At 48.3% G+C, this 26320-nt stretch overlaps 3 protein-coding genes across 9 annotated transcripts in view; 1 reads left to right on the forward strand and 2 right to left on the reverse strand.

The window, feature by feature from the left end:
* Positions 1 to 196: 196 nt before the first annotated feature.
* On the reverse strand, positions 197 to 2085 carry LOC101160039 (histone H3.3A). Its single transcript, XM_004084058.5, has 4 exons — positions 1834 to 2085; positions 1053 to 1190; positions 823 to 976; positions 197 to 747 (listed from the first exon to the last, which is right to left on the reverse strand). Exons 2-4 carry the CDS (start codon positions 1178 to 1180, stop codon positions 619 to 621), a joined length of 411 nt encoding a protein of 136 aa, XP_004084106.1. The 5' UTR covers positions 1181 to 1190; positions 1834 to 2085; the 3' UTR covers positions 197 to 618.
* Positions 2086 to 2315: 230 nt separating this feature from the next.
* Positions 2316 to 10957, forward strand: unk (unk zinc finger). 2 transcript variants are annotated; one of them, XM_078937188.1, is made up of 15 exons: positions 2316 to 2461; positions 4845 to 5054; positions 6054 to 6230; positions 6292 to 6422; positions 6491 to 6626; positions 6793 to 6910; positions 7081 to 7165; positions 7244 to 7512; positions 7589 to 7648; positions 7901 to 8084; positions 8153 to 8248; positions 8341 to 8526; positions 8603 to 8788; positions 8896 to 9156; positions 10200 to 10957. In XM_078937188.1, the coding sequence occupies exons 1-15, from the start codon at positions 2316 to 2318 to the stop codon at positions 10562 to 10564; spliced, it is 2610 nt and encodes an 869-aa protein (XP_078793314.1). In that variant the 3' UTR covers positions 10565 to 10957. The 2 variants fall into 2 exon arrangements, with proteins under 2 accessions (XP_078793314.1, XP_023804994.1); XM_023949226.2 differs by having other exon boundaries at positions 8603 to 8784.
* The window catches only part of unc13d (unc-13 homolog D (C. elegans)), a 47900-nt gene continuing 31626 nt past the window's right edge, over positions 10047 to 26320 (reverse strand). For all 6 annotated transcript variants that reach the window (XM_078937183.1, XM_078937181.1, XM_078937184.1 and 3 more), the window contains 20 exons: positions 17879 to 17996; positions 17657 to 17778; positions 17476 to 17566; positions 17354 to 17410; positions 17181 to 17278; positions 16990 to 17041; positions 16785 to 16915; positions 15766 to 15883; positions 15543 to 15695; positions 15372 to 15467; positions 15094 to 15300; positions 14867 to 14941; positions 14711 to 14790; positions 14518 to 14632; positions 14184 to 14255; positions 14028 to 14111; positions 13839 to 13959; positions 13645 to 13768; positions 11974 to 12191; positions 10047 to 11089 (listed from right to left, as the gene is read on the reverse strand). In XM_078937183.1, coding sequence (XP_078793309.1) covers positions 10980 to 11089; positions 11974 to 12191; positions 13645 to 13768; positions 13839 to 13959; positions 14028 to 14111; positions 14184 to 14255; positions 14518 to 14632; positions 14711 to 14790; positions 14867 to 14941; positions 15094 to 15300; positions 15372 to 15467; positions 15543 to 15695; positions 15766 to 15883; positions 16785 to 16915; positions 16990 to 17041; positions 17181 to 17278; positions 17354 to 17410; positions 17476 to 17566; positions 17657 to 17778; positions 17879 to 17996 — 2242 coding nt within the window. In that variant the 3' untranslated portion in view covers positions 10047 to 10979. The remainder of the gene's footprint in view (positions 11090 to 11973; positions 12192 to 13644; positions 13769 to 13838; positions 13960 to 14027; positions 14112 to 14183; positions 14256 to 14517; positions 14633 to 14710; positions 14791 to 14866; positions 14942 to 15093; positions 15301 to 15371; positions 15468 to 15542; positions 15696 to 15765; positions 15884 to 16784; positions 16916 to 16989; positions 17042 to 17180; positions 17279 to 17353; positions 17411 to 17475; positions 17567 to 17656; positions 17779 to 17878; positions 17997 to 26320) is intronic.

Here is a 26320-nt window from a genome sequence, read left to right on the forward strand (position 1 = left end):
CTGCTCCACATAGGTGAAGCCCTTCAGAACCCCATCAGACCTGCTGCTAATGAGCATTTAGCCAGCCCCCGGCTTTGATCACCTGCAGCCTCACCTGTCTGCTCCTCACAGGAACACAAACACATTTCCAGTCGTCCACCTGCTACAACAAACATCTCCACACTTCAGAACCAGATAAACCAGAACGGACTCGTGATTCTACTCATAAAGACATTTAATAGAAACGTGACAACATTCCATAAATAGTATTAAATGTAGCTGCCAAGATTTGGGGGTGGGGGGGTCTGAGGAACATGGTCTGCTCCCTCCAGAGCACAGAGGGACCTGAACACCCCCACACTGCAGTGAGGCCATCTGACACATTCATGGTACAATGACTGCCCCTTCCCAGGATGAACCCCCAGAATGCAATCAGCTCAAATGTTGTACAATGAACTGAGGGAGGGGGGCAGGTGGTTGAAGCCGCCTTTAGTGTACATGAGGGGGGGGTTGTGGAATGGTTGGTTTATTGATCACTCTAAAAATACAAAATTCAAAGAACTTATAAAAACCCAAGAAATAAAAAATGTCCACAAGATGGTCAAGTGTGATAAATAGGATCTGCGGTGATGGGGGGGTCTAAGCCCTCTCCCCCCTTATCCTGCGGGCCAGCTGGATGTCTTTGGGCATGATGGTGACCCGCTTGGCGTGGATGGCGCACAGGTTGGTGTCCTCAAACAGACCCACCAGGTACGCCTCGCTGGCCTCCTGATGAACAGCAAACAGAGGTTTCAGGAAGATGAACTGGCCCTCTCAGGCCACCGTCCCGCCTGAGGCCCCTACCTGCAGGGCTCCGATGGCGGCGCTCTGGAAGCGCAGGTCGGTCTTAAAGTCCTGGGCGATCTCCCTGACCAGCCGCTGGAACGGCAGCTTACGGATCAGCAGCTCCGTGGACTTCTGGTAGCGGCGGATCTCCCTCAGAGCCACGGTCCCGGGCCTGGAAAACACGCCGGGAGGGAGGGGTTACAGGCGTTCAGGCCCACCGAACCACGGGGCCCGCCGCGTGAGCTCACCTGTAGCGATGAGGCTTCTTCACGCCGCCCGTGGACGGGGCGCTTTTCCGGGCGGCTTTGGTCGCGAGCTGCTTCCGCGGAGCCTTTCCTCCGGTGGACTTACGGGCCGTCTGCTTGGTACGAGCCATGGCGAACGCTCTGGAAGCCCAAAAGACTCGGTTCAGGTCTCAGAACGACAACAGCAGGGCGAGGGGACGGTCACTGCCCGCCTGCTGGGAGTTCCCCTCCCCCAGGCCGAAACCCCCCAGCAGTTTGACGGAAAATTAACGGAAAAACACAAGAAAGCAGCACAGTAAAGCTGAATCTCCTACAAACGCCCGCCGTGATGCCAACACCCCAGAACTTTCTGCCCGGCCTCAGCCCGCCTCTCCGGCTCACCGCCTTCACCCTCATTTCAAAACAAATGGCGCCGAAGCTCCTCGGCTCTTCGTCTGCGCCATCTTTGTTTCCGACCGGCCTCCACGGCTTTCAACTATTTTACGGAACTCTGAGGGAAATCCTACTTCGATTGTGACTTAACACGATTGTCTATGAATGTCAGTTATATGCAGTCACAAGTTTACTCGTTTTAACCAAAAATCAGCATTTAATCAGAGAATAAAACGTTACATTCTCACTGACTCCATTGTTCTATTTTTAGCTAATAGGCTAATCTGCTACCGTAACGGATCGACATGACGGCCGTTCAGACACAGCAGATCGTGAGGAGGTTTAAGTACAAAAATATTAAACGGTACTTTTTTATATTCCAATACAAATCGCAATAAAGATGTTAAATTACCTTCAGTGTGTTTGTTGACCACTTAATAAAGCCAAATCGCTGTTGGTGAAAGGGAATTTTTTGCTGAGACAGTGGCCGAGGCCGAGTATTTATACATTCTCTGACGTCACTCTTGTAACGACTTGAGCAGCGATTGGTTCAGCTGTCAAAGAAGACACGGGGCAGCCGATAGGATGTAAGTAGTAAAAAGCACAAAATTAAGTGGTTATTTTTCTGTTTTTATTTTCGAGTTTGATACAAATATTTTGTACGGAGCTTCTCTAAATTAAAATATTCAAAAGTAAAAACGTTTCTGGTGTTTTTTCGGAGTTTTTTGTTAGCCTGAATCTGGACTCCATGTCCCGTAGTTCCGTGTTTTTGTCTACTTCCCCTTGTTTTGCGCATGCTCACATTGATGGACAATGCGGATTTCGAAGCTAATAAAATTAGCTAGCTAGTAAGCTAAAAACAATCTTTTTGTTGTTAGGCTTTAAACCGAGGAAATGTCTAAAACGCATCCACCGCCCCCGGTATCTTCGGCAGCGACGACCACCGGGGGTCCCTCTTCGTCCTCGTCGCCTTCGCCCGCTGGGGGTTCGACATCTCCCGCAACCGTGAACGTGCAGCCCGAGAAACCCCAACATTACACGTACGTAGCAGTTAGCTGCATTAGCTGAGTGTACACAACCTCTCACGTTGTTCCACACTCTTAGCAGCAGCACAACCTCGTTTGTTTAGCTAATGAGCGTTACATTAATGCTAAATAAGCAGAGCATCGCGGTTCTGCGGTTAGGAGCCTGTTTACATGTCGGTAGGAATCGGATAACTGAGAGAGTAATCAGATTACTGCATGAATTGATCTGTCATGTTTGCACGTACCTCAGTCATAGTTTTTTAATTTATTGATCCGACTTCTGCCAGTTCGCATTTCATTTCCGTTTAGCTTGTTTTCTATACATCTCCTCTGCTGATCGATGCTGAGAGGAATCAGCTGTTCCGGATCTTCTCTGAGGACCTGACGGGTCTCAGTGGACCTCTGGGGGTCTCAGTGGACCTCTGAGGGTCTCAGTGGACCTCTGGGGGTCTCAGTGGACATCTGAGGGTCCCAGTGGACCTCTGAGGGTCTTAGTGGACATCTGGGGGTCTCTGAGGGTCTCGGTGGACCTCTGGGGGTCTCAGTGGACATCTGAGGGTCTCGGTGGACCTCTGAGGGTCTCGGTGGACCTCTGGGGGTCTCAGTGGATCTCTGGGGGTCTCGGTGGAACTCTGAGGGTCTCGGTGGACCTCTGAGGGTCTCGGTGGACCTCTGGGGGTCTCAGTGGATCTCTGGGGGTCTCGGTGGAACTCTGAGGGTCTCGGTGGAACTCTGAGGGTCTCGGTGGACCTCTGAGGGTCTCGGTGGACCTCTGGGGGTCTCGGTGGACATCTGAGGGTCTCAGTGGACATCTGAGGGTCTCAGTGGACATCTGAGGGTCTCGGTGGAACTCTGAGGGTCTCGGTGGACCTCTGAGGGTCTCGGTGGACCTCTGGGGGTCTCAGTGGACCTCTGGGGGTCTCAGTGGATCTCTGGGGGTCTCAGTGGACCTATGGGGGTCTTGGTGGACCTCTGAGGGTCTCGGTGGACCTCTGGGGGTCTCAGTGGACATCTGAGGGTCTCGGTGGAACTCTGAGGGTCTCGGTGGACCTCTGAGAGTCTCAGTGGACATCTGAGGGTCTCGGTGGACCTCTGAGGGTCTCGGTGGACCTCTGAGAGTCTCAGTGGACATCTGAGGGTCTCGGTGGACATCTGGGGGTCTCGGTGGACCTCTGGGGGTCTCGGTGGACATCTGGGGGTCTCCGTGGACATCTGAGGGTCTCGGTGGACCTCTGGGGGTCTCGGTGGACATCTGAGGGTCTCGGTGGACCTCTGGGGGTCTCAGTGGACATCTGAGGGTCTCGGTGGACCTCTGAGGGTCTCGGTGGACCTCTGAGAGTCTCAGTGGACATCTGAGGGTCTCGGTGGACATCTGAGGGTCTCGGTGGACCTCTGGGGGTCTCGGTGGACCTCTGGGGGTCTCGGTGGACCTCTGAGGGGTTTGCTCCTCCAAGAGAAGACAGAAAATCCAAACCTCCGTTGACTGAATAGGTTTGGCTGTAGAATCCAGTGGGGAAAGGTTTGCTCCCTGCCCCAAAAGTCTTTCATCACCAATACAAGTGAAAGAAACTTTATTCAAAATTATTCATACATTTTGTCCACTGAAACATTTATTTAAAGCCAAATTTAAAAAAGATCTGGAACTAAACGGTCATGTAGTCGTTCCTCACAGCCTCCTCTGTTTGAGTTTTGCTCCGTCACTCAAACATTTTGGAAAAATTTAAAACATTTTATACCAACCATCAATGTGACTATAAATTATTCCATAAACTTATTATTTTTATGATGCTGACAAAAAACAGTAGTTCATGTTTTTTTGTCAATAGTATTAAATCCTGTTGGAACAGTTGAAGCATGGTCACTTTAGAAACTTTAACAGACTCCTTTACCTCTATTATTTTGTTTTATTTTTAATTATTCAAGCAGTTTTTTTATTGCTATTACTATGGCTCTATTAAAAACTTTTATTCATTTTCCTGGCAAATGTGAAAATTGGTATTTTGCATGTGAAAGATTTGTTAATACAGTTTATTTAAAAAAAGAGAGAAGACAGCAGCTGTTTGTTTTTGCAGAAATCATCTGCCTTTGTCTTCTGTTTAGCCATCCCTCATTTTTGGACCATTTCACATAAAGAAAGCAACAAAGTAATCAGATAAACAGAAAAACACACATGAAGAAATCAGATTACTGCCAAAAATGTTCTTATTATCTGTCATAGATTAGATTTGAACTCTCCTGTCTCATATCTCTGTGGATCAACGCTGAGCTATTTCGGTTTCAATTCTGACGTCAAACTGAAGTAAAGTCGTGTTTTTATAAACGGAACAGAACCTGAAGTGAGCGTGAAGCCAAGCAGTCCAGGGTGATGAAGACGTTTCTCTGTCTGCTTCTTCCTCAGATACCTGAAAGAGTTCAGAACGGAGCAGTGCCCCCTGTTCGTCCAGCATAAATGTACACAGCACAGACCTTTCTCCTGTTTCCACTGGCACTTCCTGAACCAGCGGCGCCGCAGACCCATCCGCAGACGGGACGGGACCTTCAACTACAGCCCGGACGTTTACTGCACCAAATACGATGAGGGGACGGGCGCCTGTCCCGAAGGAGATGAGTGAGTGACCCCAAAAGACGTTCCTTCACGCCGCCTCCATCAGAGCTGAACTACTGAGCTTCATGCAGACCGGAACGGTTCTGAGCGGAGACGTCGTCATTCTGGGGGTTTGGAGAAAGATTCTTTCATGAGCAGCTGCTGAATTTGACATGAATCAAGTCATTTTCCTGATGTGCTTTGAACAGATGTTTGTGGAAAATACAGATAGAGATATTCTTTATTGATCCCACGTTGGGGAAATTCAATTATTGCAGCAGTTCAGTGCAAATAGGGGCAAAAAGGAGAAACAACAGCAATGTGCAAAAAGAATGAAAGGGTGTTTAAAATGTGCAAATGACATTTAAGAACATGAAGAATCTACACCTATATACACTTAACACAACGTGTTATACGTAAACTAAAGTACAGACAGAATATTGGGATGGGCTGTGTTTGGTCCGTTTGTGGGAGCTTGAGTTCCTCTTTCAGTTCGGTTTTGATTTTTGGTGGGAAAGTTTTCCCCTAAGAAAGGTGGATTTTTTCTTTCTCCTTCCCATCATCCTCTCATGAATCACAGGGTGTGGGGGGGCGTGGCTTTAGCGGGAACATGCTGCAGCAGCAGCTTTTGGGTCGGTTCTGCCTACAAGGCAGCAGGAAGTCACAAAGGTCTGCAGAGTGACGTTTCAGTCTCAGCTCAACAAACGTTTGCAATAGGAAACTGACACCAAGCTGTTTCTGACGACGGCCAAACGGTGGTTCTTTTGCTGTAGAACCATAGTTGTGCTGTGGTTCTGCGGTTCTCTTGGTTTCCCATGGCGGGCTCGTCCTCAGACGGCTTCCATCGGAGATCTTTATGTTCCTGAACTGCAGGAAGGTCAGAGCGAGCAGCCAAACGGAGCGATCCTGAGAGTTCTGCAGGGACCGGGTTCTGACAGGGACCAGGTTCTGACAGGGACCGGGTTCTGACAGGGACCGGGTTCTGACAGGGACCGGGTTCTGACAGGAGCTCTTGTCTTCCAGCTGTCCCTTCTTGCATCGAACGGCGGGCGACACCGAGCGACGGTACCACCTGCGCTACTACAAAACCGGATCCTGTATCCACGAGACGGACGCCAAAGGCCACTGCAGCAAGAACGGCTCGCACTGCGCGTTCGCGCACGGATCACATGACCTGCGCACGCCCGTCTACGACATCAGGTACGGACGCTGGCCCGCCCGTGGCGGCGAACGCTGTGCTGACTCTGCTCCTGTGCTGCAGGGAGGTGCAGGTGATGGAGTCTCAGGGCGGCGCGGGGAGCGGCGAGGGGAGCGGGGGGGACTTGCAGTCGGGCCAGGCGGCGAGCACGGCGCTGATCGAGAAGATCCTGAGCGAAGAGCCGCGCTGGCAGGGTGGGTGTGAGCCTCGGAGCAGCAGAGCTCCGCCCCCTCCCCGTCCTCACCCTGTCCCTCCTCCACAGATAACGGCTACGTGCTGTCCCACTACAAGACGGAGCTCTGCAAGAAGCCCCCCCGCCTGTGTCGTCAAGGTTACGCCTGTCCGTACTTCCACAACAGCAAAGACAGGAGGCGGAGCCCGCACAAGCACAAATACAGGTAAGACTGTGGGGGGGTCATTTCTGCCGCTTTAGTTCAGATGAGTCAGCAGAAAGGAGTCAGCCATGATTCTGCACATTTGTAGTGAGTACTGGGGGGGCAGGGTGGAGGTGTGGGGGGTGCTGACCCGGTTCTTTTTGAGAACCATGCGTCTGTACCGCCGCAGAGCGCTCCCGTGTCCCGCGGTGAAACAGAGCGAGGAGTGGGGGGACCCCAGCAAGTGCGAGGGGGCGGAGGCGTGTCAGTACTGCCACACCAGGACGGAGCAGCAGTTCCACCCCGAGGTGGGTTTACACCAACGCCACACGTGGTTCCGCCTGCTTCTGGGTCCAACCAGTCGTGAGTCTTTGTGGACGGACAGACAGCTGTTTCTGCCGCTAGAGGACGAACGCTGCGTCGCTGGGCGGCGTGCTCTTCCTCCGCAGCAGCTGACCTCTCAGCGTCTCCTCTGCAGATCTATAAATCCACCAAGTGCAACGACATGCAGCAGAGCGGCAGCTGCCCCCGCGGACCCTTCTGTGCCTTCGCCCACGCCGACAGTGAGTGCCGCTGTGTGCCGCTTCTCCCGCCCGCCGTTCTTCAGCGCCTCACCCCGTCTGCGTTCTCGCCCTCCGCAGAGCCCTTCGTTCCCGAGGAGCCCGCTTTCCCCGGATCCCCTCCCTCCTCCAGACCCCCGGACCCCCTCCCGGGCCAGGAGGCCTGTCAGAGTCCCGGCAGTCGCTCGGACCCCTTCTCCCCGACGGCCACGTCCTGCTCCGCGGCGCAGGGCCTGCTGGGAAGTGTCCTGTCCATGTGCGAGGACGCCAGCGGCAGGGCGGAGCCTCTGTGTCCGTGGGCTGGAGAGGGGGGGTACGGCAGGGCCCCTGGATTCGAGCGGGAAGATCATGTGAGGAGAACGGCAGAACCCAGATGCAGAACCGTCTAATGAAGAAGCTTCAGAACTCACTGATGTGTCCTTTCAGACCAAACAGAGGAGCTTTGGAGAACAACGGAGCCGAGAGTTCTCTGCACAGAGCAAGCAGGTACACACACACACACACACACACACACACACATGTACACACACACACATCTACACACACACACGTGTACACAAACACACACATCTACACACGCACACATGTACACAAACACACACATCTACACACACACACGCATCATGTACACGCACACATGTACACAAACACACATGTACGCACGCACACACATGTACACACACACACACACTCCCAGCCTCTGCAGCCTCAGACTCTGGTTCTGGTTCTGGTCTTCAGGACCTGCTGGTCTTCCTGCCAGTCGGCAGCCCGTTGAGTCTTTCCTCCAGCATCCCGTCCAGTCTGGCAGCCACCCCCCCAAGCCCCGCCCCGTTTGGACCGCCTGGGTCGGGCATTTCGTCGGGCATGAACGCCAACGCCCTGCCCTTCTACCCCACCAGTGAGACGGTGGAGTCGGTGGTTGGTGCGTGACAGAAAGCCCTCCCTCTTCACGGCGTTCTCCAAACGTGACGTGTCCGTTCTTCTCTGCAGAGTCGGCTCTGGACGATCTGGACTTGAACGATTTCGGCGTGTCGGCGCTGGAGAGGAGTTTAGAGAGCAGCCGCTCCAGTGTGGGCGTCATGTTAGGTACTACACATCAGTTCCTGAAGGTGGCGGGGCCCCCTGTGGGCGGAGCTTCTGCTGATGAGCTCACGCAGAGCCTCTGATTGTCTCCGCAGGAGGCAGCCAGCTCCAGAGTTCTGCCCCCGTCAACATTCCCGGATCCTTCAGCGGCGCCGCTCCTTTCAGCTCGCCCTCGCCATCGCCCCCTGTCAGGCCGCACGCCTCGTCTTTCTTCTCCACTAACCTGTCGCAGCCCAGCCAATCAGAGAGCTCCTTCCTGGGCCCCTCCCACAGCTCTTTGGGTGCGTGGCCTCGGCTGCAGGAGTTCAGGTGTTTCAGGAGCTCGCCGTGACTCTGCTGCTGTTTGTTGTGTTGAAGGTCTGAACGGCATGAGCACCAGCATCTGGGAGCACTTCCCCCCCGCCCAGGGCTCCCCCGGGACGCCCCCCGCCCTGCTGTCGTCCGGCCTGTCGGCGGAGGCCGGCCGGCTGAAGCAGGAGCTGGAGGACGCCCACAGGGCGCTGAAGCAGTGGGGTCACAGCTGGAGGCACACAGCTCAGGTAGGTATGTCTGCCCGGCGGAACGCCTCCGTCCGGCGCCCGCTGCCCCGGCGCCCGCTGCCCCGGCGCCCGCTGCCCCGGCACTGATCTTCCCTGCTCCCCTCCTCACAGGCGTGGACGGCGCTCAAAGCGGAGGCGGAGGAATCGCGCTCCAACGCCACGCGAGTGTCCATGGAGGCGGAACGTGCACGGCAGGCGGAGGAGGAGGCGCAGCGGCAGATCACTCTCCTGCAGGAGGCGCTGGAGAGCCTGCGGAGCGGAGACAATCCCCACCTGGCCCTGCATCAGCTGCAGCTGCTGCACCGGCTCCCCCTGGAGGCGGTGCAGAGCCTGCAGGCGCAGCTGTGTGCCTGTCTGCACGCCGTGGAGCAGGTAACTCCTCCCCCAGGTCTCCTGGTGGAATCGCATAAACCTTCATGTTGAGGGGGGGGGGGGGGGGGGGGGGTTGGGGGGTCAGCATCAAACTCATAACATGAACATCTGAGACGTCTGAACAACACTTGAAACCAAAGTCTTTCCATCAGAGCAGCTGAGGCTGAGTCGCTCCTCCTCCTCCTCCCCTTCAGACTCTGAGTTCTAAGAAGCAGCAACCCTCCCACTGAGTTCAGACTGAACCGAAGAAGAGCCAAAATACGGGAACGTCGCAGATGTTCTCCGTCAAATGGTCCTAGTGTGGGAGCAGCTGCTTAAGGAGAAGTCTGAGGAGCGACGGGGGTTTGTCAGGTTCTCAGAGTCGTGCAGAAGGTTCTAGTGAAGGTTCTGGTGGAGGTTCTGGTGGAGGTTCTGGTGGAGGTTCCAGAGGAGGTTCTAGTGGAGGTTCTAGAGGAGGTTCTAGTGGAGGTTCTAGTGGTTGTCCTAGCGAAGGATCTGGTGGAGGTTCTAGTGGAGGTTCTAGAGGAGGTTCTAGTGGAGGTTCTAGTGGTTGTCCTAGCGAAGGATCTGGTGGAGGTTCTAGTGGAGGTTCTGGTGGAGGTTCTGGTGGAGGTTCTAGTGGAGGTTCTAGTGGAGGTTCTAGTGGTTGTCCTAGCGAAGGTTCTGGTGGAGGTTCTAGTGGAGGTTCTAGAGGAGGTTCTAGAGGAGGTTCTAGTGGAGGTTCTAGTGGAGGTTCTAGTGGAGGTTCTAGTGGAGGTTCTAGAGGAGGTTCTAGTGGAGGTTCTAGTGGTTTTCCTAGCGAAGGATCTGGTGGAGGTTCTGCTGAAGGTTGTAGTGACCTGCAGGTTCCTCGGGAACCAACAGAAAAAGGAGGCAGGAGCAGACAGTGATCCACAAAACACTTTTATTGGGTTCTGATTGCAGGATGAGCTCATTTCAGGATTTCTTTAATAAATATTTTCTTTACCTTTTTTGTTTTTATGCTTAATAAAATACTGCTGAGGGTTTTGTCCCTGAACCCGCTAACCGTGGCGCCTCCACAGGTGGTGTACAGGAAGCAGAGGAGGTGCTGCGTGACCTGTGGGGAGCAGGGCTCGCTGACGCTCCCCTGTGGCCACGGCCTGCAGTGCGAGAGCTGCTCCGCCTCCACGGAGTGCCCCCTCTGCCCCGAGCAGACCCCGGAGCCGCTGTCCTGACCCCGGGACCGGTCCGTCCTGATTCCACACAGACCAGCCGGCGTGGCGACGCAGCGCCGATCCGGACGCCCATGGCGGCAGCTCGAAGCAGGGAGGCGGAAAATGCGGGCGGCGAGGCGGCAACGCTTCTGTCTTTGACCACAAACACTGTTGAGAGCTGGAGCAGACCAGCTGTCACTTCTGCTGGGGGAGACGGGATGATCGGACACTAAACAGCAGAACCTTTGCAGAACCTTCGACCTGCCTGAAGCTGCTGCTTCACGTTCCAGATTCAGATCAAGCAATACGGAGCCTGAAGGTTCTGGACGGCCGCTGGCTCGTCTTCCGGCCCAAAACGCTCAGGTTTCCCCAACAGTCTGCAGGAGTTTCCAGACCCCTGAGCTGCTCTAAAGCTCGCTCTGCCAAACATTCCCTGACCTGAGTGTGGGTATAATATATCATATATATTATATAGAATATGTAGTAAAGGGAGGTTCTCTCTGGCACTGACTGGAAGGTGTTGACGATCACTGTGATGGTCTGAGGCGCCGCTCGCCGGCGCCGCTCCATCTTTCAGAGTCTTTCTGTTTTTGGTACTGATCATTAAAAGTCTATTTTTGGAGGAAGAGCGCGGCGTCCGCATCTTTGTCACGGCTGAACGCCCTCCAGGGATTGTTTCTCGCGCTGGCGCCGCTTCTTCACAAACGCCTGCGCCTCCCGCTCCCCCCTCCGGGACTCCAGCAGCTTCAGGATGCCGTCTTTTTTTTTGGGGGGGGGCACAGAAACACAGTGAGGTCACATGTTAGTGAAGCTGGAAGGAAGGTTCAGGTAAAACTGAACATTTCCTAGTATTTTACTGCAAGTTAAAAAAAATATTCTAAAACCTTAAAGGCTTCAGATTCACACAAATGTTAGTTGGAATATAAATTAAACATTTTTTCTATTGGAAGTGGACATTTTTCCATTTTTTGGTTGTAATATTCGGCTGCTCCCCAAAAGTTGACCAAAAATCATGAAATTTGCCTTTGCAGCCCAGAGGAAGATCGTTTTGGGTTCTCTGGGGTCAAACGAGGCCGTTTTAAAACTAAAGGTTCATTTTTAGGTTTAAAAATGAACCCTAAGAAATGCTAAAAAATGTAAAGAACAGCGAACATTTTTAGATGATAATGGATAGAATTTATCATTAACAAAAAACTGTAAAAACTAAAGTGGTAGATAAAAAAAAAGAAGTGATTCAGTCGTCAGTACATGAATCCATCGTCTGCATAGAGTCAAACTGCAGTTAAATTCAGGAGGAAGCTTCCTCACATGAGTGTGTGAGTTTGTTATGAGAAATCATCTGGAATGTTCTCTCAGGGAGTAAAGCCTAATATGTGGAGGGAATGTAGCTTTTTATCTGGTCAAGGTTCCCTCCGTCTTAACTATACGTGGATCCGCATTCCTGTCAGGAACTGCTGTAGGAGTCGGAATGGGAACTGCTGATGACATCATCAAAAGGGGACCTTGACAGCTGTGAAGCCACATTTCATCAGCAGCAGGAAGCTGTCTGATCACACTTGTGTTTGTTGGTTATAGTTCTCATTTAGTCCAGGAGGGTCGGTGAACGGTTCTGACCCGCGCTCCCCTGTGCTCCGTGACCTACCGTTGGGTTTGGGATGCATCAGAGGCAGGCGTAGCTGAGCCGGAGCAGCATCCGGCCGTGAGCTCAGGTCCTCCTCGGTTCCTTCAGAGACGCCCATCACATTGCTCAGGGACAGAAAGGCCTCGCCCTCAAAGTCGTCTGCACTTAGGGTGTCGTGGTCCAACACCGTGACCACCAGGCAAGCCCCTGGAGCCTGGCACTGCTCCGGGGAAATCAGGCTGTCGTCAAGAAGGATGGAAAGGATTTCAGTTAGGCTTGAATTCTATCCAAAGTTAACGAAAGCATTCGCTCTACACAAAGTAAAATCTGTTCACTCAAAGCTTCAGCCTTAGTCACATCCACCCGTCAGGGCGTAACCCGGAGTCCTACTGGTTTTTGGGTTGTCCGGTCCGTGGAGGTCGTAGAGGAGCGGCTGCATCTTCCGGGCAGCACAGGTGTGTCTGACAGATACCTTAAGGCTCGTACGACCACCTCAAGGGACGCCATGAAGATGGATCCTACCATTGTCGTGTGTTAGTAAGTGTATCATGAAGTATTGGTGAGGATGATGGAAGTGACACGTACAGGTGAGGCTGTGGTACGGCGTCCTCACGCCACACTCTAGTCGTTAGTGAGGCGTGAGTTCCTTAATGACCACAAATGCTGCACGCATGTGGTGTGCACGTGATCCGTACAGTAAGTGCCCGTCCCATGCCCCCACAAACTACACTGATGGTCTAATTTCTTAGCACTAACGGCTCCTTGTTCAGTCTGCAGGATTTGGGGGGTAAGTAAATGAGAAATCTGTACGACACGCCTGGCCTGCGTCTCACCTACGTGTTCTGGATGACCTGTCGCCCGCAGCATGAACCTAGAAAAAACATGCATGGACATTTTCCCTCTGGGTTCACTGAGCGGTCTATGACCTTCATCTTTCATGGGCTCACCTGTGTGCCCCGTACAGGTCTGACCATTTTCACCCACAGAGCCGCCACCAGTGTGTGAATGTGTGTGGGACTGTGACTGTGAAGCGCTTTTGGCCTTGAAGAAGGTAGAAAAGCGCTATATAAGCATACACCATTTCCCATTTACAGACAGCTGCATCCACCTGAACGGACAGCTGGGACTAAAGACTTTAGGAGGACACGGAGAACCCTGGTTCTGACAAACAGCCTGTTTAACCCAGGGAACCCGGACGAGTCTGACGAAGACAGAACGTGTCCGTCGAAACAGGTCAGGTATGTTTAAACATAACCCGTGTCTGATAGCAAAAGAACCAAGAATTTGGCCTCTTGAACCGTTACCCACTGGTGAGAGAAGTGTTTACTCAGGCCGAGTTCTGGATTTCAAACGTGGGGTTTGTAGGGTTCCTGTCCAAAAGGCTTCTCTGGTGCAGTGGAGGAACCCGTCCAACCAGCTGACCTCCATTAAGGGCTTTGTGACCTGGACGACCAGGAGGCTGATGACACGGGTGTCTCTGTCACTTCTGCAAGTTTTAGTCAAGTCCCAAGTCTTCAAGTGAAGTCTGTAGAACATTGTTCCCAAGTCCCAAACATCAGGACCAGGACGGAGCAGGACCAGTCAAAACTCATCAATGAATGTGAGACCTGGAGGAACTCGAGTTCGAGTCACAGGTCTCTTCCCAGTCTTGTGATTCTGTCACATGTGAAAGGAAAGCAAAGACAGACTCACAAGTCGAAGGACTCGTCAAACAGAGGATTGAGGTCGCAGCTCTTGATCTGAGTGACGCGAGGCTCCACCTCAGGAAAGACGTGGTTTGGTTCCAGACACAGATGAACAAACGGGTCGCTGGAACCTGGCAAACATTCCAGCACAGGTCAAACAGGTCAGTGCTGCTCCGCGGCGCCGCTCTGCACTCGCCTCACCGTTAGAGTCCATGGGGATCAGGTTAACCGCGTTCAGCACCTCCACCCGCAGCCTCTGGTCCGAGCTCCTGTAGGAGGCGCGGAGGGTGACCGCGCCGTACTTCTCTCCGCTGTACGTCCTCTGCACGGCAAAGAGCTGAAGTGAGGAAGAGGAGGATGGCGGAGCTGCTCCACCTGCTCCAAGCTCACCTGCTCCGACGTTTTCTTCTGAAAGAACTTCTCGATGAGCTGCCGGCTGCTCAGAGAGTTCTTCTCCAGGTAGGTCTTCAGAGTCTGAGGGAAAAGGCAACCATCAGACGCCGAGGGGGACAGGAAACGAACACATCTCTCATGAGTCCAGCACACCTTGTACTCGTCCGAGTGCAGACTTTTCAGAGGAAGTCCGTTCCCCTCGGCGTGGAAGCACTGCTCCAGACACTGAAATACACAGACACAAAGGTCAGCAGGTCACCGATCGACACTCCACAGTTTCATGTCCTGAGAACATCAGGATGTTTGGACCTTCAGTCCAAGAGTTGGAATCCTGACCACATTAATCCAGACTATCTTCTCATCTCTAATCGCCTCTGAAGCTTCAAACCATTGGATTTTCTCACACAACACTTGGCTGCTCTTCACGAGTCAGAGGCTAAATCTGGAGCAGAAATGAGGCCCAAAAGCTTGAACCTGGTGGACGTACCTGCAGCGTGTACAGCAGCCTCTGGCAGAAGACCATCTGTCCTTCCTGCTGAGAATACTGGTTTGCCGTCTGATAGAGGATTTTCACCGAGTTGTTCCACAGAGGAGTCAGGAGGCTGGACACACCAGAGGAAAACAGAGTGTTTGGAAAGAGTTCCACCACCACATGTGGATCTGCAGAAACACCAGGACACCTGTTGAAGTTCTCCGGCACCAGGTTCTCATTCATGTACTGCAGCTCCTGTTCCAGGTACCGCATGAGAGGAGCAGCAGCCTGAGAACCAAGAACAGGAGGAGGTGACGCCGAGCAGTTATCTGTGGGTGTGGAGGAGGTGGAGTCGAGCTCTTACGTCCTCGGAGGACTTGGAGGGAATTCTTCTTCTGGTGGACATGCTTCTGACGTACGTCTCGATGTCTGTGTTCAGCTGTGGAGACACGGTTCTCCATCAAAGTCCAGGCCTGGCTCACAGACACTAGATTTTCCGTTTTTGCCTCCCGTCGCTCATTCGGAGCGTGTTCTTCTGCTTAGCCCTGATGCTCTCATCCCGGGCCGATGGGAGCTGGGCTCCGGCCTCACCTGCTTCCCCAGCGTGTCCAGCGCCGAGCGGATCTCGCGGCTCAGGCTGCTCTGCGCCTGCTGCAGCTGGGAGCTCAGCGTGTTGTTGAACTGGCTGTCTGCGATCACGTTGACGAGCCGCGAGCGGAGGCCCTCCCAGTTCAGCTGGGACGGGAGCTTGCTCAGGTGTGTCCTCAGGTGCTCCAGGTCATTCACCACCACACACAGCTGCAGGGGGAGAGGTCAGGTTTGAGCGTCCAACTCTCTGCACCAGCAGACGCCATGGAGGCTGTACTCGCCATGTTGATGGCGATGCTGTGGTCGGAGTTCTCCGACAGAACCCGGACTCTGTCCTTCAGGAGTTGGCAGTAGCTCCCCACAATCTTACAAACATCCTGAAACACACATGAAGCGGCAGCATGAAGCGGACTGAGCAGAAACACCTGAGCTGTCCGGGTAAAAGGCAGCACCTCCGTGATTTTGACCATCAGCATGAAGGACTCCTCTGGGTCGGGCCAGGACAGCTGCTCCCACAGCTGGCAGATGGGCTGGATGCAGGAGACCAGGTCCACGGCGGAGGAGCTGTGCTTGATGAGCTCCGAGCCGGTCTGCAGGGGCTGCAGCTGACATCAGAGCAGAGCCGTCAGTACACCGTGCAGGTTCTGTGGTGCCGGGCCACGTTGGCAGCGTTACCTGGTCCACCTGCACCGCCCTCTCCACCCTGTCCTTGGTGGTGCTGAATGCCTGGTTCAGCCAGTACGGCATCGCCTCTCTGAAGTCCTCATGAAAGTTCGAGAGCTTCAGTGACCCTCTGAAAACGACAGGAAGCAGTCAGACTGCGTCTGGGAACTGAACTGAGTGGCCCCGCCCCTCTGGCGTTCCAAACAGGGAGTACCCGAGGCTCCAAGAAGCCCAAATCCCGCAGATGTCTACAGAGAAATGACAGCTGTTACTCCTCATTCTATTGGTCAGAATAATAATTCACCTTTTTGTTCTACATCTTCTTGATAATCCTCGTGTTTTTTCACAATATTTTTTCTATTATTCAAGTTATTCTATTTATAAACTGACCAATCAGATGGCTCTATAAAAGTGGGTGGAGCCTAAGGGAAACAAAATCCAACATTCCAAACGTTTGATTGACAGATTGTGTGCAGCCTGTCCTCTGGTGGGAGGGGTTTGGCCTTCCAACAAGCTTACTCCTGATTGATTAGAATGGTTGCTATAGAAACGATGAATCAGACTGACTCAGACCAATCAGGGCTGACTGACGTTTGGTTGGAGCTGGAAGTGAACCATTTTCTTTGTGGGGGGGCGCTCTGTCCAGTCCTCTGATGCAGTCGATGGCGGTTCTGCATCAGCCGCCGCTGCCTCCTGCTGCCTCCGGCCTCACGTGTGCCCCCGTTTCCTGTGGTTGCCCCCACACTTTCCTGCTCACCAATCAGCAACTGACATGAAGTTTATTGGCTGATCTCTGCTCCCCTGGAACTCTGATCAGCTGTTATTTTGACTCTCACACAGAATGGATTTCATTGGATTCCGTTTAAATTTGGGCTCAGTTTGAGCACAGACCCTTTCCGCTTTGAGGTTTGCTCCCTGTGACCTTCTGTCTGATGACTTCAGATGTTTTTGGAGCAACGCTGGAAAATGAAGTGAAGAAACCCTTTTGTGTGTCCTGGCTGTGGTGCAGGTGAGAGCGTGAAGCCTCTGACCTTCTCTGTAGGAAGGCCTTGTTCTTGTGGATGCCGTGTAGGTTCAGGTAAATGGGAAACAGGCATTTGGAGAGACTCAGGTCCATGTGACCCTTCATCAGCGATAACGTCTTCATCACTTCCTGTGCAAGCTACAGAGGAAAGAAAGGCGAGGTGAGAGGGGTCACTTCCTGAGGAAACTCGCACGTCTCTGGCTTCGTCTTACCAGGGAATCAAACTTTTGGTAGACGACCGTGAACACGTCCACCTGCATGGCACTGTGGTAGAAACATGATCAGTATTCATGCAGGTACAGTTCATTGAAATGTTTATTTTCAACCATTCAGATCGTTTTCTGTGGTCAGACTCTTTATGGTTGGACGCTAGGGGGCTTGTACGCCAGGTTTTTGCACTCACCTGAAAAATACTCGGTTCCAGACGTCCTTGTTGCTCTTGATGTCTCTCTGCACCTCCACAATCAGCCTGGAGAGGGCGCTCCCCATCTCTGTCAGGTCCTGTGTGAGGAGGCGTCACGGTTTTCAGGAAACACGGAGCAAAGCGGTAAATGTGACATGTGAGTTTGACTCCACCTTGGTCATGGGCTCGTGTAAACCCTTTTTGACGGTGAACCAGTCCTCGGTGCCTGTCTGTGTGAGGGTCATAGGTGAGTAAGGGAGCTGCTGCTGAAGACCTCCTGAGGTTCCTGACTCACCTGTAAGGCCTCACAGATCTCATCCTGAAGGTCAAAGTTAGCTGGGTTCAGTTCCTGGAAGGCCTTGGTCTTACAGATCTGAGCCAGGATCCTGAAAAGAAGCATATGGGATTCATAGCCGAGGGGCCGCTGTGATCCCTTACAGCAACCCCCCCTCTCTTTAAGCTCCTGACCCCCCTACCTGAGCAGAGTGTGCAGCTTTGGAGTGGCAGAGGGAGTTGGGGGGAAGATGTCTCTGTATTTGGCCACCAAACATAATCCATATTGAAGGAAACCATGAAGAGAATCACTCAGCTCCCCTTTCTACAAAACAAGGTCGGAAATCAAACCTCCTGCTTTTAGTGACAGAAGGTTCTGATGGACGAGCCACGAAGGAAGACCATGTGTGTGTGGAGCTTCATACCTGCTGCTGGGGCAGCGTCACCTGATGCCAGTGGTACTCGATGCTGGTGAGCTGCTGCAGCAGCACGGACGAATCCACCTCCAGGCTCTGGTACAGCCGGCTGTACGCCACCCACTTCCTGTAGGGAACGGAGAACTTTGTTCAGAGCGAACGCTGCGCCAGACGATGAGTCTACACGCTACTGCATGCTACTCCAAACAAGACGCTATTATACACATCATGCTACTCCAAACAACACGCTACTCCAAACAACACGCTATTATACACATCATGCTACTCCAAACAACACGCTATTATACACATCATGCTACTCCAAACAACACGCTATTATACACATCATGCAACTCCAAACAACACGCTATTATACACATCATGCTACTCCAAACAACACGCTACTCCAAACAACATGCTATTATACACATCATGCTACTCCAAACAACACGCTACTCCAAACAACACGCTATTATACACATCATGCTACTCCAAACAACACGCTATTATACACATCATGCTACTCCAAACAACACGCTATTATACACATCATGCTACTCCAAACAACACGCTACTCCAAACAACACGCTATTATACACAACATGCTACTCCAAACAACACGCTATTATAAACAACATGCTACTCCAAACAACACGCTATTATACACAACATGCTACTCCAAACAACACGCTATCATACACAACATGCTACTCCAAAACAACACGCTATTATAAACAACATGCTACTCCAAACAACACGCTATTATAAACAACATGCTACTCCAAACAACACGCTATTATACACATCATGCTACTCCAAACAACACGCTATTATACACAACATGCTACTCCAAACAACACGCTATTATACACAACATGCTACTCCTAACAACACGCTATTATACACAACATGCTACTCCAAACAACACGCTATTATACACAACATGCTACTCCAAACAATACACTATTATAAACAACATGCTACTCCAAACAACACGCTATCATACACAACATGCTACTCCAAACAACACGCTATTATAAACAACATGCTACTCCAAACAACACGCTATTATACACAACATGCTACTCATAAACAACACACTATTATAAACAACATGCTACTCCAAACAACACGCTATTATAAACAACATGCTACTCCAAACAACACGCTATTATAAACAACATGCTACTCCAAAACAACACACTATTATACACATCATGCTACTCCAAACAACACGCTATTATACACAACATGCTACTCCAAACAACACGCTATTATAAACAACATGCTACTCCAAACAACACGCTATTATACACAACATGCTACTCCAAAACAACACGCTATTATAAACAACATGCTACTCCAAAACAACACACTATTATAAACAACATGCTACTCCAAACAACACGCTATTATACACAACATGCTACTCCAAAACAACACACTATTATACACATCATGCTACTCCAAACAACACGCTATTATACACAACATGCTACTCCAAACAACACACTATTATACACAACATGCTACTCCAAACAACACCCTATTATACACAACATGCTACTCCAAACAACACGCTATTATAAACAACATGCTACTCCAAACAACACGCTATTATAAACAACATGCTACTCCAAACAACACGCTATTATAAACAACATGCTACTCCAAACAACACGCTATTATACACATCATGCTACTCCAAACAACACGCTATTATACACATCATGCTACTCCAAACAACACGCTATTATACACATCATGCTACTCCAAACAACACGCTACTCCAAACAACATGCTATTATACACATCATGCTACTCCAAACAACACACTATTATACACATCATGCTACTCCAAACAACACGCCATTATACACATCATGCTACTCCAAACAACACGCTATTATACACATCATGCTACTCCAAACAACACGCTATTATACACAACATGCTACTCCAAACAACACGCTATTATACAAAACATGCTACTCCAAACAACACGCTATTATACACATCATGCTACTCCAAACAACACGCTATTATACACATCATGCTACTCCAAACAACACGCTATTATACACATCATGCTACTCCAAACAACACGCTATTATACACATCATGCTACTCCAAACAACACGCTATTATACACAACATGCTACTCCAAACAACACGCTATCATACACATCATGCTACTCCAAACAACACGCTATTATACACATCATGCTACTCCAAACAACATGCTACTCCAAACAACACGCTATTATACACAACATGCTACTCCAAACAACACGCTATTATAAACAACATGCTACTCCAAACAACACGCTATTATACACAACATGCTACTCCAAACAACACGCTATTATACACAACATGCTACTCCAAACAACACACTATTATACACATCATGCTACTCCAAACAACACGCTATTATACACATCATGCTACTCCAAACAACACGCTATTATACACATCATGCTACTCCAAACAACACGCTACTCCAAACAACACGCTATTATACACATCATGCTACTCCAAACAACACGCTACTCCAAACAACATGCTATTATACACATCATGCTACTCCAAACAACACGCTATTATAAACAACATGCTACTCCAAACAACACGCTATTATAAACAACATGCTACTCCAAACAACACCCTATTATAAACAACATGCTACTCCAAACAACACGCTATTATACACATCATGCTATTCCAAACAACACGCTATTATACACATCATGCTACTCCAAACAACACGCTACTCCAAACAACACGCTATTATACACATCATGCTACTCCAAACAACACACTACTCCAAACAACACGCTATTATACACAACATGCTACTCCAAACAACACGCTATTATACACATCATGCTACTCCAAACAACACGCTATTATACACATCATGCTACTCCAAACAACATGCTACTCCAAACAACACGCTATTATACACAACATGCTACTCCAAACAACACGCTATTATAAACAACATGCTACTCCAAACAACACGCTATTATACACAACATGCTACTCCAAACTACACGCTATTATACACAACATGCTACTCCAAACAACACACTATTATACACATCATGCTACTCCAAACAACACGCTATTATACACATCATGCTACTCCAAACAACACGCTATTATACACATCATGCTACTCCAAACAACACGCTACTCCAAACAACACGCTATTATACACATCATGCTACTCCAAACAACACGCTACTCCAAACAACATGCTATTATACACATCATGCTACTCCAAACAACACGCTATTATAAACAACATGCTATTCCAAACAACACGCTATTATAAACAACATGCTACTCCAAACAACACCCTATTATAAACAACATGCTACTCCAAACAACACGCTATTATACACATCATGCTACTCCAAACAACACGCTATTATACACATCATGCTACTCCAAACAACACGCTACTCCAAACAACACGCTATTATACACATCATGCTTCTCCAAACAACACGCTACTCCAAACAACATGCTATTATACACATCATGCTACTCCAAACAACACACTATTATACACATCATGCTACTCCAAACAACACGCTATTATACACATCATGCTACTCCAAACAACACGCTATTATACACATCATGCTACTCCAAACAACACGCTATTATACACAACATGCTACTCCAAACAAGACACTATTATACACATCATGCTACTCCAAACAACACGCTATTATACACAACATGCTACTCCAAACAACACGCTATTTTACACATCATGCTACTCCAAACAACACGCTATTATACACATCATGCTACTCCAAACAACACGCTATTATACACATCATGCTACTCCAAACAACACGCTATTATACACAACATGCTACTCCAAATAACACGCTATTATACACAACATGCTACTCCAAACAACACGCTATTATACACATCATGCTACTCCAAACAACACACTATTATACACATCATGCTACTCCAAACAACACGCTACTCCAAACAACACGCTATTATACACAACATGCTACTCCAAACAACACGCTATTATAAACAACATGCTACTCCAAACAACACGCTATTATACACAACATGCTACTCCAAACAACACGCTATTATACACAACATGCTACTCCAAAACAACACGCTATTATAAACAACATGCTACTCCAAACAACACGCTATTATAAACAACATGCTACTCCAAACAACACGCTATTATACACATCATGCTACTCCAAACAACACGCTATTATACACAACATGCTACTCCAAACAACACGCTATTATACACAACATGCTACTCCAAACAACACGCTATTATACACAACATGCTACTCCAAACAAGACACTATTATACACATCATGCTACTCCAAACAACACGCTATTATACACAACATGCTACTCCAAACAACATGCTACTCCAAACAACACGCTATTATACACAACATGCTACTCCAAACAACACGCTATTATAAACAACATGCTACTCCAAACAACACGCTATTATACACAACATGCTACTCCAAACTACACGCTATTATACACAACATGCTACTCCAAACAACACACTATTATACACATCATGCTACTCCAAACAACACGCTATTATACACATCATGCTACTCCAAACAACACGCTATTATACACATCATGCTACTCCAAACAACACGCTACTCCAAACAACACGCTATTATACACATCATGCTACTCCAAACAACACGCTACTCCAAACAACATGCTATTATACACATCATGCTACTCCAAACAACACGCTATTATAAACAACATGCTATTCCAAACAACACGCTATTATAAACAACATGCTACTCCAAACAACACCCTATTATAAACAACACGCTACTCCAAACAACACGCTATTATACACATCATGCTACTCCAAACAACACGCTATTATACACATCATGCTACTCCAAACAACACGCTACTCCAAACAACACGCTATTATACACATCATGCTTCTCCAAACAACACGCTACTCCAAACAACATGCTATTATACACATCATGCTACTCCAAACAACACACTATTATACACATCATGCTACTCCAAACAACACGCTATTATACACATCATGCTACTCCAAACAACACGCTATTATACACATCATGCTACTCCAAACAACACGCTATTATACACAACATGCTACTCCAAACAAGACACTATTATACACATCATGCTACTCCAAACAACACGCTATTATACACAACATGCTACTCCAAACAACACGCTATTTTACACATCATGCTACTCCAAACAACACGCTATTATACACATCATGCTACTCCAAACAACACGCTATTATACACATCATGCTACTCCAAACAACACGCTATTATACACAACATGCTACTCCAAATAACACGCTATTATACACAACATGCTACTCCAAACAACACGCTATTATACACATCATGCTACTCCAAACAACACACTATTATACACATCATGCTACTCCAAACAACACGCTACTCCAAACAACACGCTATTATACACAACATGCTACTCCAAACAACACGCTATTTTACACATCATGCTACTCCAAACAACACGCTATTATACACATCATGCTACTCCAAACAACACGCTATTATACACATCATGCTACTCCAAACAACACGCTATTATACACAACATGCTACTCCAAATAACACGCTATTATACACAACATGCTACTCCAAACAACACGCTATTATACACATCATGCTACTCCAAACAACACACTATTATACACATCATGCTACTCCAAACAACACGCTACTCCAAACAACACGCTATTATACACAACATGCTACTCCAAACAACACGCTATTATAAACAACATGCTACTCCAAACAACACGCTATTATACACAACATGCTACTCCAAACAACACGCTATTATACACAACATGCTACTCCAAAACAACACGCTATTATAAACAACATGCTACTCCAAACAACACGCTATTATAAACAACATGCTACTCCAAACAACACGCTATTATACACATCATGCTACTCCAAACAACACGCTATTATACACAACATGCTACTCCAAACAACACGCTATTATACACAACATGCTACTCCAAACAACACGCTATTATACACAACATGCTACTCCAAACAAGACACTATTATACACATCATGCTACTCCAAACAACACGCTATTATACACAACATGCTACTCCAAACAACATGCTACTCCAAACAACACGCTATTATACACAACATGCTACTCCAAACAACACGCTATTATAAACAACATGCTACTCCAAACAACACGCTATTATACACAACATGCTACTCCAAACTACACGCTATTATACACAACATGCTACTCCAAACAACACACTATTATACACATCATGCTACTCCAAACAACACGCTATTATACACATCATGCTACTCCAAACAACACGCTATTATACACATCATGCTACTCCAAACAACACGCTACTCCAAACAACACGCTATTATACACATCATGCTACTCCAAACAACACGCTACTCCAAACAACATGCTATTATACACATCATGCTACTCCAAACAACACGCTATTATAAACAACATGCTATTCCAAACAACACGCTATTATAAACAACATGCTACTCCAAACAACACCCTATTATAAACAACACGCTACTCCAAACAACACGCTATTATACACATCATGCTACTCCAAACAACACGCTATTATACACATCATGCTACTCCAAACAACACGCTACTCCAAACAACACGCTATTATACACATCATGCTTCTCCAAACAACACGCTACTCCAAACAACATGCTATTATACACATCATGCTACTCCAAACAACACACTATTATACACATCATGCTACTCCAAACAACACGCTATTATACACATCATGCTACTCCAAACAACACGCTATTATACACATCATGCTACTCCAAACAACACGCTATTATACACAACATGCTACTCCAAACAAGACACTATTATACACATCATGCTACTCCAAACAACACGCTATTATACACAACATGCTACTCCAAACAACACGCTATTTTACACATCATGCTACTCCAAACAACACGCTATTATACACATCATGCTACTCCAAACAACACGCTATTATACACATCATGCTACTCCAAACAACACGCTATTATACACAACATGCTACTCCAAATAACACGCTATTATACACAACATGCTACTCCAAACAACACGCTATTATACACATCATGCTACTCCAAACAACACACTATTATACACATCATGCTACTCCAAACAACACGCTACTCCAAACAACACGCTATTATACACAACATGCTACTCCAAATAACACGCTATTATACACAACATGCTACTCCAAACAACACGCTATTATACACATCATGCTACTCCAAACAACACACTATTATACACATCATGCTACTCCAAACAACACGCTACTCCAAACAACACGCTATTATACACAACATGCTACTCCAAACAACACGCTATTATAAACAACATGCTACTCCAAACAACACGCTATTATACACAACATGCTACTCCAAACAACACGCTATTATACACATCATGCTACTCCAAACAACACGCTACTCCAAACAACACGCTATTATACACATCATGCTTCTCCAAACAACACGCTACTCCAAACAACATGCTATTATAAACAACATGCTACTCCAAACAACACCCTATTATAAACAACATGCTACTCCAAACAACACGCTATTATACACATCATGCTACTCCAAACAACACGCTATTATACACATCATGCTACTCCAAACAACACGCTACTCCAAACAACACGCTATTATACACATCATGCTTCTCCAAACAACACGCTACTCCAAACAACATGCTATTATACACATCATGCTACTCCAAACAACACACTATTATACACATCATGCTACTCCAAACAACACGCTATTATACACATCATGCTACTCCAAACAACACGCTATTATACACATCATGCTACTCCAAACAACACGCTATTATACACAACATGCTACTCCAAACAAGACACTATTATACACATCATGCTACTCCAAACAACACGCTATTATACACAACATGCTACTCCAAACAACACGCTATTTTACACATCATGCTACTCCAAACAACACGCTATTATACACATCATGCTACTCCAAACAACACGCTATTATACACATCATGCTACTCCAAACAACACGCTATTATACACAACATGCTACTCCAAATAACACGCTATTATACACATCATGCTACTCCAAACAACACGCTATTATACACATCATGCTACTCCAAACAACACACTATTATACACATCATGCTACTCCAAACAACACGCTACTCCAAACAACACGCTATTATACACAACATGCTACTCCAAATAACACGCTATTATACACAACATGCTACTCCAAACAACACGCTATTATACACATCATGC

Source organism: Oryzias latipes, chromosome 19 (genome assembly GCF_053564925.1).
Source record: "Oryzias latipes strain Hd-rR chromosome 19, Olatipes_Hd-rR_3.1".
Lineage (NCBI taxonomy): Eukaryota > Metazoa > Chordata > Actinopteri > Beloniformes > Adrianichthyidae > Oryzias > Oryzias latipes.